Source organism: Meriones unguiculatus, chromosome 7 (assembly GCF_030254825.1).
Source record: "Meriones unguiculatus strain TT.TT164.6M chromosome 7, Bangor_MerUng_6.1, whole genome shotgun sequence".
Classification (NCBI taxonomy): Eukaryota; Metazoa; Chordata; class Mammalia; order Rodentia; family Muridae; genus Meriones; species Meriones unguiculatus.
Window position 1 is genome coordinate 105,646,210 of NC_083355.1, and position 20,570 is coordinate 105,666,779.

General features: G+C 43.9%; 1 protein-coding gene across 2 annotated transcripts in view; it reads left to right on the top strand.

Moving 5' to 3' along the window:
- Tdp1 (tyrosyl-DNA phosphodiesterase 1) overlaps positions 1 to 20,570 on the top strand; it is a 76,997-nt gene that overhangs the window by 21,619 nt on the left and 34,808 nt on the right. The window contains exons 6-13 of one of the 2 annotated variants that reach the window (XM_021656662.2): positions 790 to 824; positions 5,378 to 5,470; positions 9,091 to 9,258; positions 9,683 to 9,761; positions 11,035 to 11,220; positions 11,804 to 11,852; positions 13,750 to 13,816; positions 15,159 to 15,266. In XM_021656662.2, coding sequence (XP_021512337.1) covers positions 790 to 824; positions 5,378 to 5,470; positions 9,091 to 9,258; positions 9,683 to 9,761; positions 11,035 to 11,220; positions 11,804 to 11,852; positions 13,750 to 13,816; positions 15,159 to 15,266 — 785 coding nt within the window. The remainder of the gene's footprint in view (positions 1 to 789; positions 825 to 5,377; positions 5,471 to 9,090; positions 9,259 to 9,682; positions 9,762 to 11,034; positions 11,221 to 11,803; positions 11,853 to 13,749; positions 13,817 to 15,158; positions 15,267 to 20,570) is intronic. The other variant, XM_060388032.1, reaches the window with a different exon arrangement.

Consider the following 20,570-nt stretch of genomic DNA (forward strand, 5'->3'; position numbering starts at 1 on the left):
TAGCCTCCTCTGACAACTCCACATCTCATCTCATAACAATAGCCTGTTTTAATCAGGCAAAAGCAAAATTGTACAACATAAGGTGTTTTTTTTTTTTTTCAAAGTCAGTCAAATTGTGAGGCAGGATTTGTGCCCAGGTAGTGTACTGCTAAGTGATCGCTGAGCTCATTGTTTATTCCATAGGCTGTTCTTTTGGCACATTCTGCTTGACCCGGGTCTCACTGGGCTACATGTTGGATAAAAGTGTTCTACTTTCGACATATCTGCCCTTACTTGTAAAACTGTCGTTCGGCAATACAAGGCCATTTGACATCGTTTATTTCAGCTTCAGCTGCCTTTCTCTTTTAACTTACCATTGTAATGTCTTTATGTTGCCACTGCATTCAATGCTATTTTAAATGTGTTCTTAAAACTGTGTTCATATTAATTTTTCAGTAGAAGCCAACTATCTCAGTTTAGGCTTTATTTAGAATCACATTTACTTTATTATTTTTGGCAACTAAAGAAATTGTGCCTCTCACTCCTAATTACTATAATTAAAAATGTAGTATGTATTAAATCATATTGGATAACCAAAATAAAAGAGAGAGAGACGGAGACAGAGAGGCTTTAAGTGAGCCTTCGTGTATGCTGTGATAAAAGCATGCCTTCTGTTTGTCCAATAGAGGGCAATAAAACAGCTGTTTTTAAAGCTTTGGCTTCATCCCTTCCCCATTTAATTTCCAGTAGATATGAATAGTAAGCATTAAGTAAGACTCTTTCAAATCAATTACTTTTTTTCTGTCCTAGGCAAAGTTGGATATTGCATTTGGAACACACCACACGTAAGCAACTCTGACGAAATGGGGGAAGGTCCGATTTATTTGGTGAAAGGACACAGTCAAGGAGCCTTCAGACTGATGTCAAGATTTAGTTTGTCATCTTGGAAGCAGGGAGTCTGTGACTGGGAGGGCTCTGCCTTCTGCTCACGACATCTGGCTGCTCGGAAGCCAGAATTTCAATAGTGGTCCTTGTAGTTCTATACGGTTCTGTGTTACAAGTCAGTGCTTATGGTGTCCCCTGCTTTTAAAAACTTCCGTGATTTGGCAAGAATGAGTTATATTGAATTGTCTATTATTAGTCGGCCCCATACTCTGATTAACAGAAAACTAATTTTACCAAAAGCTGCCAGTTTGCAAGGCCTGTCCCAGCTCCACTGGGCTCCTCTGAGATGTCAGTGGCAGACAGGAAAAGCTGGCTCTCTCCTTCCTGCCTTACACATTGTGCCGTGACAGCTCACGCCGTTTTTCTTAACTTGGCTTTGCAGCAGTTTCACTGAGTCTTTTTAGAGTAATTTGGCTTTACAAGTGAGAAAAGCAAAACAAAATGTGGTTGTCCTTATTTTAGTATTTTTACAAATCACATTTCTCTGGAAAGTATTTGTCAAAAGGCTGATAAAGCCTCTTCTCCTTTTCAAACCAGTAGTGGAAGGGGGGTTGGCTTGCTGCCCCCAGTAGGAAGCAATCTGCCAGCAGGGAGTGTTGGTCCTCAGTCTGGCCTGACACTGCCTCCTGCTAAAGCCATGACCTGAAATGACAGTATTGTGGCTTCTTTTACTTTATGTGCATAAAACAGTATTTTTGCTAGTGTAATGTGAAAAGGAGCCAGAGTAGAAGCAGTTAGGCCTCTCCGCGAAGCGATAGCTCCATTATCTGACTTTAATGTCCTGAGTAGATAGGGTGACATCTGCAGACCACCCCTAATGGGTAGCTCTTGTTAAAGAACAGGATTTGATGATTTAGAGTGAACTCAAGTACTGACTCATGCATAAAATATTCATTTTCTAGCTCTGAACTCACAGAATGCAACCAGTTTCAGCTCAGAATACAAATTGCCATCACTGTGGGCAGCTTAGCCATAATGCAGGTCACCGAACAGGAAGTCCTCGTCTCCTCCCCTTAGCTGAAACCCCAGGATAAATACATCCTTGGTTCTCTGGGATCATCTGTTAGGTCACCAGTGCCAGGTTTCGGTGCTACCATGTGGTCTGTGCTGAATGCTGAGTTTTCCAAGTGAAAAGCCCCGGTGTACCTCTGGGCTAGCAAGCCCCGGGGGAGCTTGTGCTGTCATCTGCCAGTTATGCTGCCACCCCTGGGAAGTACTAGAGGCTTCAGAAGGCCTGCTCAGAAGCTGGCATGGCGGTGCTTCACTGTGAATGGAGCAGGGAGAGAGCAGACAGAAAGTCTCCTTTGTTTAATCCTGTCAAAATTATCAGGTTCTTTCAATATCATACACGGGAAAACTGAGACGTAGAGTAAATGAGTTTACCTTCCTTGGGGATGAATAGGACTAGAACTCATTTTTAACTTTAGTTTTTAATTTGTTTTTGTTTGCTCATGGCTCCAATTGATGTCGTTATTTCCTTTGCCCCATTCATCCCTTGCTTCTTAGAGCCACTCACACATGCACATTTTATGAGTTCAATCTAATAGTTCGCAATTCAAAGAAGTCATTGGAGTACAACTCTTCCCAGCTAGAGAGTATCCATGGTCATCACTTTGCTGAAATATCAGTATCTTGTAAAGGATCGAGCTCATATCTGGAAATTATGGTTGTTTATTATTTTAAGAATTCATCAATCCAGAAATGATGGCACACACATGCCTGTAACACCAGCTCTTAGGGAGGTCAGGAGTTCAAGGCCAGTCTTCATAAGATTCCCCCTCTCACGGAAATCAACAAAAATTATTCATCAAATACCACAATGTTACTGAGTCTCAAGTCTGGAGGATGTCATTTTTGTCCTTGTAGCTTTTCATCCTTTGTTGAGAGCACAGAGCATATATGTGAGGTAGAAAAGGAGAAAACCCCAGCTTGTGGTGATGGGAAATGACTGTCTCCCCAGCCTGGAGCTAACACAGTGACTGTGAGGCAGTTCCTAGGACAGCACACGCCTGAGCAAGCATGCACTGAGCAGGCGATTGGCCGCGTACCGTGTGCAGAGCACATAGAAAGAGCCAGGATTCCACTCCTTCCACAGAGCTCATCCTCAGCAAGCGCTAGATGTATTCTATCCAGCACCTATAAAGTGCACGACAATCCCAGGCATGGTATGGTGCATGGGACTGTAGAATGGAAAAGCTCTTCGGTTTTCCCCAGTCGGGCACCTCTGATGGCTCTCAAGCATTAATAGGGAGAAGCAACACAGCAGAATGGACAGTGTCTCCATCTAAGCAGGAGCCAGCCATAGCCTTCAGGGCATGCTTCTTCCCCCCAACTTCTCCAGCTTGTCGTCTTTCTCACCAGGACCTCAACTCCCACTCATTTTCTAGTAGCATACAATGTTCACCAACCCGCCTCTAGCCATGTCAGAAGTGCACACAGGGCCCTGGCTTGTGGGCATATGTGACTTCAGTCATCTTCTACAGGCTCATTTGGAGACCTAGGCAATAATCCCTTTCCTCCAGCCACAGATTCTGCATTGTAAAATGAGAATACTACTTCTTCTTGACATGTGCTAGAGCATCCAAAAACAGTGCCTGACATGGCGGCGCCTCACGTGTACTTCCTTGCGTCTTCATAGCCCACCTTTACATTTGGAAAGTAGCCCTTTTGCCACGCCCACTGCTCAGGGACAGTACTGCAGGTCCACCTCTTTAAGGCGCATCTCTATTCCTTGTCTTCCTGTATTTTTAACTGTGACCTTATTAACACACATAATGCTGTCTATGAATAAAGATTAATATGTCTCCCCTTAAGTTAATTCATAATTCTGTTTGATAGGATTCACTGACATTGATACATGGTTTCCTTGTAATTGATGCCTTGATTAATGGAAATATTTGTAAAGCTTCTATCATGAATCTCTAGCTGGCTTATCCTTAATTATAATCAGCTGCTAATGTGGCAACTGAGTGTGTCAATTTGCCCAGATTTCAGAAACTGCATTTCATAACTACGGAGAAGATGGCTCAGCAGCTGTCATTTCTTGAGCCTTCATTAATTTGTTGCCTGCCAGCTTGAAGTTCTTACTCCTTTTGGCAAGGACTAAGTATCTTCTTTTTTTCTGTTCCTGTCTTTTCCCTTATCCTTCCCCTCTTCCCTTTCTTTTAAGAGGCAGGACCTCACCTCAGACTTCAGTCACAGCCCAGCCCAAAACTCACAGGCACACTCCTGCCCCAGCCTCCCAAGTCACATTACAGGCGTGTGCCACCATGCCTTCCCGTTTCCTTCCCTTTCATGTGCCTCCTCCTGTTAGCTTGGACTCCCGGGGTGGCTTATTCGGGGAGAAACAGGTTCATTGTTAACATACGTGTCAGCTGAGTTACATGGAGTAAAAGCATTTTGGCCTCAGCAGAGTTGACAAACTAAGTCAAGACAAGAATTTCAGTCTTGAGAAATGACACTCTAGTTCTGGAGAGAGGGCTTAAATTCCCTTAGTAACAATCTACAGATAGAACAATCTCCAGATAAAAGTCACCCAGCACTAAGTCACAAAATGAGGCTACCAAAAGAGAGCGAATGCCCAAGTCTTTAACCTTTACATTGTGTACTTTGATTTCATTTTCATCATCCCTAAGCTGAGCTTGATCCTTCATGAGCCACGTGAAAAGAGGAGGCTCAGGCATACCAAATGGTTTAGCAAAGCTCATGTGACTTCTAAAGGACAGACTCAGGTCCTCAGACTTCATGTTGAGAACTCTCTCGTGTATATATATATATATATATATATATATATATATATATACATTTTTTTCTTCTCTCTCACTGGAAATAAAGTTAAGAAAATATGCTTAGTGATGCGAGAAGCCCCAATAGAAAGAAGGTTCAGCCCAGTCTCTCTTGAGTTCATGGAGGAGAAAAGAGAAGACTTACTGCAAGCGCAGATACACAGTGATGACAAGTATGGCACATGGAATACATCTCTGATCAGGACAGGGCATCTTGTAATATTAACTACCACCATTCATTTTACGCCTTCAGTATACTGCATGTGTGCACGCAGCCACAGGATGAAACAAAGGCTTCCCAAGCTGGTACTTTAAACACAGGCCGTATGTACTTCAGTTGTTTGAAACATGCTGGCGTGTTACACAGGGCAAAATGCAGGGCAAGGATGTCCCTGTGGTCATCATAGTGAAATGATAGCCACGGATACTAAGGGGGAAGGGATGTGAGTTCATGACCCCCAGATATTCTGAGCCTTTTTGGAAGATGGCTTTCTGCATGTCACTGTAGATTTTCAGAAGACGGTGTGTAGAAGGGGAGTTGGTGATGATTGAAAGTTTGGGTATCATGAGAGGCCAACCATTCTTCCAGCTGTTTCTTAAATTCTCACTAGGAGATCTGTTTCTTTAGAAAGCTGTTCATGACCTTGTTTGCCTCACTCTCTTTGAAGGAAAATGATGCTCTTGCTCTACGAAGAAGGCCTCCGAGTCGTCATCCACACCTCCAACCTCATCCGGGAAGACTGGCACCAGAAAACCCAAGGGTTCGTAGGGCCGTGCATTGCATGGCAGTCCTTTGTGCTGGGAAAGGGCGAAAGCAAAGGCTATTCAATTTTCTTTCTTTCTGTTTTTCTACTTGTAATGTCCATGTGCCTAGAAAGAGGCATACCAGAAATAGTCTATATATGTGTGTGTGTATATATATATATATTTTTTTTTTTTTCCTTCAATGCAAAAAAAGTGCTCTACCTGAGCCACGCCCCCATCCCCACATTACTTCCAGGCCTCCATCCCACTCTCTCCTGAGGTAGCCACTGTTAACAGCCTGATGCAAAATCATCCATAACTACCACTGTGTACAGGAATAGTTAAGTTACATGGAGGTGTTTTGTAAAATTCATCTATTTGTTAAAGTCTCTATTATTGTTTGAAAATTTCACACATTCCTATAATTTTTTTAAATCAAATCTGCCCCCTAGTCTGTCCCCTGTCCACTCCCACCACTTTCCCTTTTTTAAAGCTCCCTGAGTTCATTTAGTGCTACCTGCGCTGCATGGGGGAGGACCACCTGCTGGGAGGGGAGGGCAGGGCAGAGAAGTAGGTTTGGGTTGGGTTGTTTAATCACTGTGTTCATGTTTGTGTGTAAGTCTGGGCACACGTGTGCCACCACACACATGTGGAGATTAGATGGCAGCCTAGACTGTCAGTCCCCACCTTCACCCTTGTTTGAGGCGGGTGTCTTGTTCTCTGCTGTTATATACCCCAGGCTAGCTGGTCCACAAGTTTCTGGAGAGTCTCCTGTCTCCACCTCCCATCTCGCCACAGGAGCACTGGGATTGTGGGTGTGAGCTATTGCGCCTGGTGTAACGTGGATTCTGAAGATCCGGAGTTAGGTCCTCACACTTAGACAAGTTGGTTAACCACTCTGTCATCTCCCTAGCCTGTTTGTTTTTAAGAGGAAGTTTTAGGGATGTATCCAGCTACTCCTTTTCTCCTTGATGCATAGCTGTTTAATTCTTTCTCTTTCGCTGAAGCCATTTCTATACATCTCTGCCTTCTTGGTAGAGAGCAGACTGCCAGCCTTTTCTGTCAGAAGACATGCAGCCATTTTTATAGCTCCATTCTAGGATCCCAGTGTGCTCTGCTGCTGTCCTTCCCTTGTCACATCTCACTGTTGCCTAGCCTGGGCCAGAGCTACTGTAGACAGTCTTGCTCTCACAAGCTTCTGAGCCTCAGTAACCCCGTGGGTTGAGCTGAAATAAGGAGCCTTCCAGTTCAGCCTCTGGGCCTGCTCTGACCTTAATCTGGGCTCAATTTTCCATGTTCCTCTTAAACTGTGCTTCTCAGAGTAGTGCTATTCTGACTCCCACAGGAGTGAGGAGTCTCTGCCCTGTCTCTAAAAAGCCTTGGCCGCAGGGGTTGCTCTTCTCTGTCATCACGTCCCCCACATCTAGAAGCCCTTTCTCTCTCTCACACACACACACCTCTTTTTTTTTTTTTTTCTTTATTTTAGATAGACTCTTTTATGTAACTCATGCTGTTTGGGAAAGTGACTGTATAGCTATATAACCCAAGCTGGTCTTGTAATCTTAACCTTTTTGCTTTGCCTACCAAGTGCTGGCTAATGGGACTCTCTTGATTGTCTGAGCCTTTTGTCCGCTCTGCCCCACTGCCCAGGGAGATCTTAAGGCAAGCCTCTCTGAGCTGCTGACAGGGCCTGGGGACTCATACACAACCCCATCAGAACAGGAAGTAACGTTTAGATAAGTGTGTTCCTAGTGAAACAGGGATTATGAAACTAAACAGATTTATGAAGGTGGTTCCCAATCTTCGGTGGCTCTCAGAACCCCACCAGTGCCTCTGGCTCATTCTGGAGCTGTGAACTTGAACTTAAGGGCAACAGTGCTTCCTGAGGCTCCTCAAGTGATTGCCAGAAGAGACTCAAAGTAAAGATGCAACATTTCCCTCCAGCCACCCTAAAATAGGTCCCTGTTGCTCTGTGCTTCTTCTGCTCTTGATTCTCCCCGATACTTTATGGTTTCATGTTGTGATAATAAAATATATGTGTAAGAAACCTCGAAAGGGCACTGGGGAGATGGTCGAGTGGCTAAGAGCACTTGCTACTCAATTCTTGTGTAGGTCCTTGTTTGGTGTCTGCCTCCCACATGATAACTCACAGCCATCTGGATGCGTCCTGCAGTTCCGGGGGTCCAACCTCCTTCTCTGACCTTTGCAGGCCCTGCACACACATGGTGCCCACACACACATGAAATAAAATAAAAACCTTTAAACAAACCAACAAACCTTTAAAGGCACTTTTTATGCAGTCTCCCTTTATCAGTGGTCTGCCTCAGCCATGCTCATTCTCGGCCATTGCTTAAACACTTCCGGTCATACTTCATGTCATCTGTTGGTTTGAGAGTTAGGTCGGTCGTTAAGAGCACTGGCTGCTCTTGCAGAAGATTCAAGGTAATTCCTAGCAGCAGCACCAGGCAGTTGCCAACTGTCTGTAACTCCAGTTCAAGGAATCTAATGTCCTTTTCTGGCTTCTGTGGACATGTGCATGCATGTGGTACACATACCTACACTCAGGCATACACACACATAAAACAAAATAAAATTTTAGTAACTATTTAAAAATAAATCAAAAGTTCAAATTGTTTGCTCCACTGTAGTGTTCTCATATTCTTTCACAAAGTATTTTAAAATGCCCCCTTTCTCAGTATCCTCGTTTAGGAAGTTACTTCCTGTCATGGTCCTCCAGAACGTTCCTGTTGGTGAAACTTCATCTTAGGCTCAGAGATGTCGGTGGGAGGAAACCTCACACACCTAGCCTAGCTGATCACTTTACACCCAGAGACAAAGAAAGTCCCAGAGATGTCAGAGGGCCTGCCTGCAATGGCAAAGCCATCTCGAAGCAGATGTGCTCCAGATGTGGGCTCCAACCTTAGGCAGCTCTGTCTTTCCTATTGCCTCATATGGCTCCTTGCAACTGCCCTTTGAGGCTGAACTCTTAATCTGGTTTTACCCTTGAAGAATTTGTAATCCTAGAGGCTTGAAGCCATACTATTTTTGTAATCTACCTGTATCACACTGTATTGTATCTACACACTGTATTGTATCTATTGGGCTTAGATGCGGTCATTTCCCACTTATAGGCATGTCCTAGAAGGGCAAATGCATGGTTTCTTTGGGGGAAAGGAATTGATGAGATAAAGATGTAATGTTTTATCACTGGTAAGGGCTTAGCTGTTTGAGGCTCATGTTAAATGTGCTACATACTCATTCTAGGCACCAGAAAGTATAAGATATAAAAATACCTCAAACCACTACAGAATGTACATTACAAAAAAAGAGTTTTCTTACTGAAAATAAACTTGCATGTATATTTTTCTTGGTATAAATAGCTTTTGATTCTTAATTTGGCTAAGTAGCTACACGGATAAGGACATGGCTTTACATAAAGAGATAGCATTCAGAAACACTTCTGTGTTGGGGAGTTTTTGGATCAGTGTGATCAGATCTGTCCCCTCCTGCCAGAAATCCCTCCGGCACCACGTAAAGACAGTGGCGAGAATTCACCCCTTGCTTGGATGAATGCATAACCAGTGCAGGGCCATTGTTACAGTGAGAGTTGTTAAGATCTTTTTTTTTCCCCTCACAGGATATGGTTGAGCCCTTTGTACCCGCGCATCGACCAGGGAAACCACACGTCTGGAGAGTCACGCACCCATTTCAAAGCTGACCTCATCAGCTATTTGACGGCGTATAATGACCCCTCTCTCCAGGAGTGGATAGACACCATCCGAGAACACGATCTCTCTGAAACCAAGTACGTGGCCCTTCCCCCACTTACAGTATGACAGGCTGTGAAAGGACTCCCGGCTTGCAAGCCAAACAAGTCGGGAATCGGGGTGGGGGGGGCTTGGGAAGGAGCTGTTTGACTGTGCTGACGAGGGCAATGGGGTGACAGCAGATGTGAGCACACGGTGGCTCACCAGGCCTCAAGGTGGTAGTAGGCCTTAAGCCTCCCACTGGGGTGGTTCTTTCCCCAGCACCCAGGTGTCCTGCTTTTAACTGCTTTAGCTAAAAAAAAAAATGAATTTCAGAGTAACAGTTACTATGAAGGAGGCACAGCCCTGAAACGAATTAGCTCCTTGAACTCTTCCCTTATGTCAGTTTTAGTCTGTATTCTGTGGGTTTAGGGTGTCAAAGCACAACTTGCATGTTATTTTACTGTATTTTACTTTATTCAGTGTTTACCTTATTGGTTCAACCCCTGGACGCTTTCAAGGAAGTCACAGAGATAACTGGGGACATTTTAGGCTTAGGAAGGTAACAAAACTTTTACTATTTTTAACATTTAGAGTAATCTAATGTGCGTTCTTTCTCCCTTTTAATGGATACCCATTCCCCCATCCAAATCCTAACTACAAGCCTTGTAGTCTTGACTTGTTCCTCAGCCTGCCTCTTAAGTGGGTGTAAAATCGAGTGTTCTGTAAGCCCAGGGACTAATGGTGAACTAATGGTGTCCAGCCTAGGTAATAGCATGAATTTGTGTGATCACAAATCCTACACGCTGAGTAGCATCTGTAGTTTTTAAGTCACTTCCCATCACAGCTCACGCTGCATCGCAGCTTAGTTCCAGGGCAAGCCGGCAGATGAGAAATGCCTGAGATGGAAGTCATAACACAAGGCTTCTCTCGGTGCTTGAAGTTTCTCAGGAGCTGAGATCACAGAAGAGACTAAGACTGGGAGCTGTCAGTTCAGTTCTGCTTCCTGCAGCACACTGCAGCACATGGAAATTGAGAATGTGTGTGTGTGTGTGTGTGTGTGTGTGTGTGTGTGTGTGTGTGTGTGTGTGTATTAATGCCTAAGCTGTGGAGAGGAAGAAAGGCAACACATATTAGTTCCCCTGGGAGAGGAGCCGTCTGCATTCTTCTTGCTATCTGCTGCCTCTAGGTAGGTAGTACATGTTTATATGGATTAAAAACTCCAAATACTTCCTCAGTTATTCCTCAGTTTGTGTAAGTGTCAAGACAGGAAATGATATTAATCTTCTGCAGTGCCTTAGATGGTTCAGGTCCGTATGTAAATATCCCTCATGTTAGACAGTCACACTGGAGGCCCAGGATTTTGTCTTTGCTTCCACCCCTCCCTCAGGTCCTTGCGCATGCTAGGCTAGTGCCTACCACCACACAGCTACACCCAGCCCCGAGTGCGGTGCTGAAACAAGAGCTAGACACTCTGTTCAAGGGAGCAAGAATGCACACTGGTTTCATCGTGTTTGTTTACTTTATATACATCAGACAGTTGTTAATTCAGGGTGGGTTTATCTTGCTATCTCTGCTAAGACAGGCCTTTAAAAATGTTTTATTCTGCTTTTGTATTTACTGCAAATCAAAGACTTTTGAAGAGACCTTGTTCACATAGCAGGTTTTTTTTTTAAAGGTGCTTTTGGTATTTAAAAAATAGTTTTCAAAGCTGGAAAAAAGTATCTGCAAGCATGGTGCTGATTGCTGAATTTTTCAGGGCTCCCTTGCATGTTAGGGCATTGCGGTTATCACTGTTACTGCTGCAACTGTTGCATGCTTTCCTTTTGGAGCAGCTTCTGCAGGCGCATGCCCCATCTATACCCAGAGGCGAGTGCTGGCCCATCGTGGGTCAGTTTTCAAGCATTGGCTCCCTGGGGCCTGATGAATCGAAGTGGCTGTGCTCAGAGTTTAAAGAGAGCTTGCTGGCGCTGAGAGAGGACGGCAGAACGCAAGCAAGAAGTGTGGTTCCTCTTCACCTGGTGAGCCCCTTTCTCCCTTCTGCTGTACTACAGAAGAATCAAGAAACAGCCTCCCTTACCTCAGTGCTTTACTCTGATGAGGGGCAGAGAAACTTAACGCTTTTTTTGTGGTCCTGGTGCGACCCTAAGCAAGGGCTTCGGTTTGTTCAGGAGCCTCGGTGCAGCCACAGACTTGCTATGCTCTTCCCATTCTTTCTTTCAAGTTGTCAAGCCAAGGGAAGAAATAACCAGGTATACCACTGCAGCAGAATCATAAGCTCGTTAATTACACAGGGCCCTGTAAACTAACAATTAGTCTTCCATTTAATTCAATATTAATTTGGCATTTCAGAGAAAAAAGCATTTAAATTAAAATGTAATTTGTCATCAGTTATTTACATGCTTCTTGTAGCTTAGTTACCACTTCGGTTATTTTTCACTAAGTTGGGGGTTTTCTTTGAATTTAAGATATAATTTCTTTCTAAATCTTTTAGCTTAACATTTGTCATTAAAATTTTTATTTTCTTAATTAGTCAACATTCCTTTCTTTCAACATGATTCATGCCAAGTTTTATTGTTTTTCTCTTTTCTTGCTTACTTTCAGATCTACCCTTCTGTGGAAAACGTGCGGACCAGCTTAGAAGGCTATCCCGGTAACTTCTGGGGACTCAGCTGTGGTTTCTCTGGATCTTCCCGAAGTGCCTTGGGGCGTGTTTTATTCCGGTTTTGTTTTGTCGCCACAGTTGGTTAGATGTGTAGAGTGGTTTTCTCTCATTCAGGTGAAGGTCATGGAGCAGGTGTTGTTGAGCCCTGCAGGGTTCCAGAGAAGGGAGCTCAGGCACACGGCTTCACCCCCATAGGAATTCCATGCAGTGGTTTTCCTCAGTCTTACTAGTAAGGCATCCAGCATGTTGGTTGCCAAGACAAGATGTCCCACCAAAGTGAACTCCTGACGCCCACTGCTCCCTTGACAGCTTGGCTGACATCCTTCCCTCTGTCCTGTCTGAGGCTCTGTGTAGTCCTTCCAAATGTAACTCCCGGACACAGATACATATAAGACCTAGAGTCCGTGATTACAGTTACCTTTTGTGTAGTTCAGTTGCTACGTCATTTTTTAGGAGATTTACCTGCAAATTTCCAGTCTTATTTTCTAAAACTCTGTCAACTTTATTCTTCATTTCCCTTTTTCCACTGTTGAGTACTGAACGTTTAAACAAAAGCACCCTCCATAATGCCAACAGGTTATTAACAAGAGCTCCAGAGAGCAGATCTCAGGAAGAAACTAAGTCTGATTGGCATTCACTACAGGCTGGCAGCAGAATGCACTAAATTATGACTAATTTTGCTCATTTATTGCTTATAAAATTAGATGTGACCTTGCCAAAAGAATCTCAATAAAGTTCAGAGTGTATTTGCCATTTGTTGCTTTTTAATGGCAAAATAAAATTACTTCCCTTTGACTCTGGGACATGGGTAGGTTTTCTTTCTGTACTTCTAATAGGCTAGATCTATTCAAAGTACACTTAATGGGAGAGAACGTGGCATTTTCAATGAAGCAATTTTATAAGTGGTTCTAAAATGGAATATGTTTTTAGCTATTTGCAGTAGGAGACAGGGCATACCTTGTTGGACATTGGAGTTGTTTGAAGCCCTTGCTGCACATAGATTACTGTTGGGAAGTGCCAAGGTGTGTTTGGAAAGTCAGTGATGAATCTACAGTGGATTTTTTTTTTTTTTTTTTTAAGTAAAAAGAATCCTTTAATCCCAGCACCTGGGAGGCAAAGGCAGATGGCTCTGAGTTCCAGGCAGCCTGGTCTCTAAAGCGAGTGCCACGACAGCACGGACTGTCACGCAGAGAAATAAAATAAAAACAAATGAACAAAAGAGAACCTCCTCTGCCTGCATGGAAATGGCCAGCGTAGGCAGGACTGGTCTGTCACTCACTGCCTCCCCAGATGCCCGCCCGGGGCAAAACACCAGTGATGTTCTTCATGCCTGCCTATGATTGTAAAACAGGCCCAGAGTCTTCCTGTGGTCTTTTCTAATACTTCAGATGTGTGTAGATTCTTGATGCAATACCTTTTCTTTTCTGATAGTAAACTGTTTATGTGTTTCTTTTCCCAGAGGAAAGAAGCCCATGAAGAGAATGTACCTAATTTGATTCTGGTAGTGTAAGCCTTTGATCCCAGCTACTCTGGAGGTTGAGGCAGGAGGATCACAAAATCAAGGCCAGCCTGGCCTACAGAGTGAGATCCAGGCTACCCTGGGCAACCATAAATAAACAGTAAGAAGGGTGCTGGTTTTATAGCTCAGTGGTAGGGCCCTTGCCAAGCCTGGATGAGTCCCTAGGTTCAATCCCCGTACCAAGACAGAACCACAAACACAGAGAAAGATCATGTGCCTAATATAAGCGTAGAAGATGAAATAATGGAAGCAGCTGGCTTCTATTTCATTTACCTTCTCGCTATTTATAGCGATTTTCTGCTTAATGAAGATGCTTCAAATTATACTTCATTATTTGTATTTGTTTTCTCTTCTCTCCTTTGAAAGCTGGGGGCTCTCTTCCCTATAGCATCCAGACTGCTGAAAAACAGAATTGGCTGCACTCCTACTTCCAGTAAGTAACTGGTTCTCAGTGCTGCTCTTACTTCATTAGGACCAGGAATGTTATGTCAGTCTGTTTGTTTGTTTTTTAAAGTACCTTATATAATACAGCTATATTCTTTCATCTGCTTATGCTAGTGATAGGAATAATTTAAAACAAGATTTTGAAAAATTTTTGGAATAGGTTTTTAATACCAGAGTAAAATTTATCTCTGTGGAGTTTCTAATTAAATGTCAGCGGACAAAGAAAAAGATAAATAAGAGCTCGTGTTGGGTAGTGTATGGCATACATAAGCAGCGCTTAGCTCACTTTGCCGAAGCCTGAAGCATGAGCCTCGTGGCTGTAGTAGTCAGGGGCCACACTTGGTGAGGGCAGAGCCCATGTCTCTGTCGCCAGGATAAAGACGGTGTTTGGTGTGCCAGCAGAGCTTGCCAGGTGAGGATGGCTTGTCCTTTTCCTCCTCCAGCTGCAGCACTTGCTTGTCCCAAATGTTCTAGACCAACCCCAGGGTCTGACTTACTTCGGTAGTGGCTTGTCAGCTCGGGAGCCAGAAACGAGAGTACAGTCTGTTTCCGTAGCCTTCTGCTGAGATCCGTGTTGGCCCATGGCGTGGCTGTCGTACTCTCTCCTTACAGGGCACTTTTATGTTGTGCTCCTCACAGTTTCTGACGCCTGGGTTAACGCAGATGAAGAAAATGGTGGCGCTCTTCATCCTGACCCTGTGCTGGCACACTGCCTGTCAGCCTGAGGGATTATCCTTTCCCAAGCCAGCGTCACTGCCTCATGACAAGAGGCCGCTATGCCTTGGAACCTGAGTCCTAAAATGTTGGAAACCTAGAAGTAACACTGAAAGCCAAAGCTAAAGCATTTCTGAATTCTCCTCCTGCTTTTTTAGCGCTCACCTGTGGCACGCTGTATTGCACTCACTCTGTTTCACTGGAGAAGCTTCAGCCTATACGCTTCCTGCTTCCAAGAGCCCACAGCCCAGCCAGGGACCTGTGTACACACATGCGGAAAGCACAAGAAAACCAGTGTAGTGCACATATGTGTACATGCATGTGTATGTACAAGTATGTAAAAGGACAAAAAAAAACCCCTATGTCCACAGGGTTTGATACTTTTGTGGCTAGGGCGTAATTTTATTTTTTATCTTTCTGGCATCCTGACTTTTCAGAATGGTCGTGCATTCTTCTTTTGTCTGAACTGACTTTCCTCAGCTACCACAGTGACAGACAGTGCTCCTGCTGCTGTCTTTTTAGCTCGGGTGTTGCCTTTCATGCCATTGACTAGTGTGAGACTTTTGTCTGCCTTGAATTGCTTTCTAATTCATGGTTTATGTTTCTCCCGTCACCAGCACGTGGTCAGCAGAGACATCCGGCCGAAGCAATGCCATGCCACATATCAAGACGTACATGAGGCCCTCGCCAAACTTCAGTAAACTAGCTTGGTTCCTTGTCACAAGGTAAAGGGGCCTTTTATGTGTCTTATGGGAGGCCTTGTAATGTCCACTCTGAACAGAGTGGAATCCTAAAAGCGTTCTGTGATATGTCAGTCTCAGCCTGCTTCAGTCACCGAGCCTTAAAGGAGGCTTGGGACTAGTGTCTTATTGAATTTGTGCTGGTTGCCTGATTTTTCTTGTCTATCAGATTTGCATAAACTTTAGATTTACTTCTTTTTCGATTCTGTAATAGTAATAACAGTGAGTAAGCAAACTGGAATTTAGGGTGAATATAGAAGAAACGTAAAATGTTAAAGTTGATATTGTTTTATTAGAATCTCTTTAGATAATTAAAACTTGAGCAATCAGATCTCTTACGTGCCCTTTTAAAAACATCTTTATTATGATACAATTCACATACCATTAAAATCTGTGCATTAAAGTCTGCAATTTAACAGTTTAAACATGTTCACAGACTTGTACAACCATCACCATAATCTAATTTTAGAATATTTTAATCACCCCTAAAAGGAAGTCCCTACCCATTGACATTTTGTTTCTCTCTCTTTCTCTCTCTCTTTTATTTTTTTTTAAGATAAATTGCTTTGCCCTTTGGAAAATAGAGCTGTGACTAGAACATTAGTACCTCCCTCCTAGTCAGAACTCAACCACTGGGCATCTCTGTGATTCAGTAACCTAATTGATGTCAATCACAACTAATTAAACTATCAGAGAGTGGGATTAGTGCTTTGAGAATGAAATGGCACCCAAGAGCACACTTCTAAATAAAAGAACCGCATCACTTTTTTTGTGGCTGACATTTGTGCCTGGGTCAAGCAAGAAACACTGACCCAAAGAGCTGGTTGATATGCATGATGACAGAGGGTGTCCGAAAGGGTTCTGCAGCCTCAGAGCATAACGGGAAAGCACACTTTTGCGTTCTAAAAATAAACATTCAGGATGCGTTTCTGCCAGGTAACAGCTATATAAACTTGGGGAATTTATTTAATCTGTTTCCTAGTCTATAAAACGGAAGGGGTAACGGCTACCTTTGGGGTTACTGTGAGAGTTAAGTGGGGTGACAGACTGGGGACCTGGAATGGAACAGGTCCTCTGTGTGGTGGCAGTGGCCATGCATGATGGAAGTGGCTGTACACTGTGGGCAGACCTAGATGCAGGAAAAATACTCACATGCATTAATTTTCCTTAAAGAATGTCTGATCTCCCTCCTGATACTGAGCATCAGTAAGCAGCTTTCTACCTTTGTAATGGTTTCCTCACCTTTCATAACCAACTCTGAACTTGTGTAGAGGCCAAGTAAGTCATCATCCTCTTTTAAAATTATCCATTACTCAACGTGTGTTTCTTTTCTTTTGTGCAGTCTTATTTTCTTATTTTATTGAAACAAGGTCTCATAATATAGCTTAGACTGGCCTGAAACTCTCGCTAATCCTTCTGCTTCATCCTCCTCAGTGCTGGGATTACAGACATGTGCCACCATACCTGGTTCAGGGTGCATGTGTGTGTGTGTATGGGCATATATATCACATGTCTCCTTGTGTAGCCTGGAACTGGCTGTGTAAAAAGATCAGCCTCAAACTCACAGATACCTACCTACCCCTGGCTCCTGAGTGCTGGGATTACAGGTGTGTGCTCACATTCAACATGTATTGCAGTAGGTAGTAAGACACAGACCACACCATTTCTTCATTCGGGAAGTCTAGTGAGCCTACGTGTAGGATTGTGTGAGATGCTGTGGTTGATAAATAGAACATAGTTGTTCATAAGGGTAGTAAGCAATGCCCTATTTTATTCTACCACCTACTTGTTGAGAGGATTAAGTGTCCATCAAGACCTCATGATTACCGGATACTGAATTATTCTCTCTGTTTCAGGCGTTTTCTGTATTTCATGGGAGGCAAGAAACAAAATACATACTCTAGTGTGAGTTTTCATTTAAGGTCTAAAGGATAAGTGTGGTCAAAAGAATATTTGAGAGAGAGAGAGAGACAGAGACAGAAAAAGAGAGAGAGAATCTGATCAGGCCTGTAACACATGAGATGTGTTTGGAGAATGTCTGAAAGGGTCAGAGAAAGTAGCCTTAGGAGGCCATGTTCATGCTGACACTGACTAAGGACAACGCACCAGCCCAAGGAAGGAAGAACATACTGGTCAAAAGGAACAGCTCAAAAAGGCTATCAAGCTGGAGAAAGTGTAGAATGTTGAGCTCCTCCTGTGCTGATATGCAGAGCTGAGCCGGATCACAGGAGGCCCTGAAGTGCGGTGATATCATCTAATAAGTGTTGAAAGCTAGGTCAGGCTGCTGAGTGGAGAGTGGGTGGTTAGGAGAGAGTGGCTGTGGGCAGCTGAGTTGGGCAGTCTACAGAGCCTGTGCTGTTCATGGGGAAGAGCTGGTAGAAACAAGCTATGGGGGGAGGGAGGACGACTCTGTAAAGCATACTTCAAAATCTCCTTCAAGGAAACAGGTTGACCTGGTGACACACGGCTATAGAGCCAAGCCTACCACTTCAACTCAAACTCTTAGACTTTGTGAGTCAATGAACCTCACCAAACACATTTTCTGAAACACAAAGCCAAGGCGCAAAAGTGCCCTGGCAGTGTGGTGGAGAGATGAGTTATACAAGCACCTGTCAACAGTGGCCAGCAAATGACAAGTGTCATTAAAGAAGCCAGAGTCTGAAGTAACAGTACCTATTCATTGTAAGCATGGGAAGCAGCAGCTGCTGTTAGCAAAACTGTGCTAATCGCTCTTGACAGTAGCCCCTCAGTGTGTAAATTCACAGTGTGACAAGAACTGTGGAAACCTCAGAACCCGTCATCAGATCCTTGATTCATCTGGGTGATCACTGCCAAAATGTCAGGCCCAGAAGAAACAGCAAGTGTATGAAGGAAGGGACAAGAGAGAGAATGGGCCCTTACTAAGCAGCCTCACTTGTCTCTTTTGTTCATCTCAGAGTGTTTTGGGACGGCATGGGCCTCTTCAGGATGAGAAGTAAAGCTGTAGCATTCAGGCAGCTACACCAGGCACTCAGCAGATCTGCATTGCCCACGTGGTGCTGTGGGAGCAGAGGAAAGCTGAGCTGAGCTGCTTCTCACTCCTGTGGAATTTACAGTTAAACGAAAGAGACTAACCAAGCGTGTTGTTTGATCCTGTGATGCCTTCCTGACTATTCTGCATAGGGAGATTCTTCTCCCAGCTCCTGGCGGGGAGCCTGACATGCAGAAGAAGATGCTCAGGACAGATTGCTTAATAAGGTTAATCCGTGAAGGTGGAGCTGAGGTGGTAATGGCTAGACTAATGAGTCTAATGCCTAGACTAGATGCATAGTCAGCTAGGAGAGAAGCCTCAGAGATGACTCCCTCCGCCAGGAATATGGTTGCAGGCAGATAGAGTTCATTGTTGACATCATTATAGACACTTTAGAAATGAAGAGATGGCTACAGGAAGATGTCAGATTTGATTGCAGAGCTAGCTCACTGGTAAAGCCCTTATATAGCATAGGTGAGGTCCTGGGTTCCATCCCGAGCACACATAAAAATAAACCTGATTGTGTACTTGCTTACTGTAGTGAGACCTTCAAGTGGGATTGCTCGTTGTCTACAGAGGTTTGCGGTTTTGCTGTGGTAGTGGTTGTTATTTTTGGTGAGGTTTTAAGTTTGGTTTGATTCTCTCTTGTGCTCATCATTGATACCAAAGGCTTTGTGACTTTTCTGGGAGCAAGTAGAGCAGGCTGATTCCTGGTGCTGAGGAGCATCCGGGAAATACACACCAAGATGATTTCTCATAGCCAGGTATGGTGGCATGCATCCGCAAGTCCAGTCCTCCAGGGTCTGGAGCACCAGGATCACCATGAGGTCAAGGCCAGCCTAGGCTATAAGGCAAGACCCTGGCTCAAAAAAAAAAAAAAAAAAAAAAAGTTATATCCATACATGGTCCTTGTTTGGAGAAACAGTCTCATAAAAGACCCCTGTGCTCAGATATATTTGGTCCTTGTGGAGCTCCTGTCCTAACTCCTTCTTCTTTCATACGATTCCCTGCATTCGGCCCAAGGTTTGGTTATGAGTCTCAGCATCTGCTTTGATACACTGCTAGGTAGAGTCTTTCAGAGGCCCTCTGTGGTAGGCTCCTGTCCTGTTACTTGTTTTCTTCTACTTCCATTATCCATCCCATTTGTCTTTCTAAGTGAGGATTGATCATCTTACCCCAGGTCCTCTTTCTTGTTTATCTTCTTTAGGTGTAAAAATTTTAGTATGTTTATCCTATCTTATAGGTCTAGTATCCACTTATAAGTGAGTATATACCATGTGTGTCTTTCTGCTCCTGGGATACCTCACTCAGGATGATCTTTTCTAGATCCCACCATTTCTCTGCAAATTTCATGATTTCCTTGTTTTTAATAGCTGAGTAGTATTCCATTGTGTAAAAGTATCACAATTTCTGTATCCATTCCTCTGTTGATGGACATCTGGGTTAGAACCGCTGCTCAGATGTAGCCCATGGTAGCTCAGTATCCAAGTGGGTTCCCTAGTAAGGGGAACAGGGACTATTTCTGACATGAATGCAATTGAACTCAATGGCTAGCTCTTGAGAAGAGCAGTCTTGCTAGGCCACAGAGGAGGACATTGCAGCCAGTCCTGAAGACACCTGATAAGCTAGGGTCAGATGGAAGGGAAGGAGGACCTCCCCTAGCAGTGGACTTGGAAAGGGGCAGGGAGGAAATGAGGGAGGAAGGGGGGGATTGTGAGGGAATGAGGAAGGGGCCTACGGCTGGAATACAAAGTAAATAACCTGTGAGTAATATAAAAAATAAAAATTAGTAAAAAAAAAAAAAAGAAGTCGAGGTTTTTCAAGTGTTCCATGGCCAACCAAGCTGTCCATCCTGGTTGAAGAGCCACTGGCCGTGTGTAATAATCTCACTTCTGCATTAAAAAGGATTAGTTATCCATTCATTCTAGACATTGTTCTTAGCCAGTTATCCAGTGTATCTGTCGATTTCTTGCTCAGTGCTGGGAATACAATAATAAACAGCAACTGACCTGATTCTGGTGGTGGGAGTTACATAAAGAGCATGCGGGTTTATTCACACGGTCAAGTGGGGATGAGTACGATGAGAAGAGTGAGGCGGAATGGTGATTTAGGCACCCTGGCCTTCATTTGACATCTTCAGAACCAGGTGAAGTAGAAGAAGATGCATGATGCATGTGCAGTCCGTTACCGTCCCTGATGCTGTCTACACCAGTGTCCATGGTAATAGTTTCAGAAGTGGCAACTCTTGCTGTTCAGTGAGTAAGAAGATCAAGTTTTGC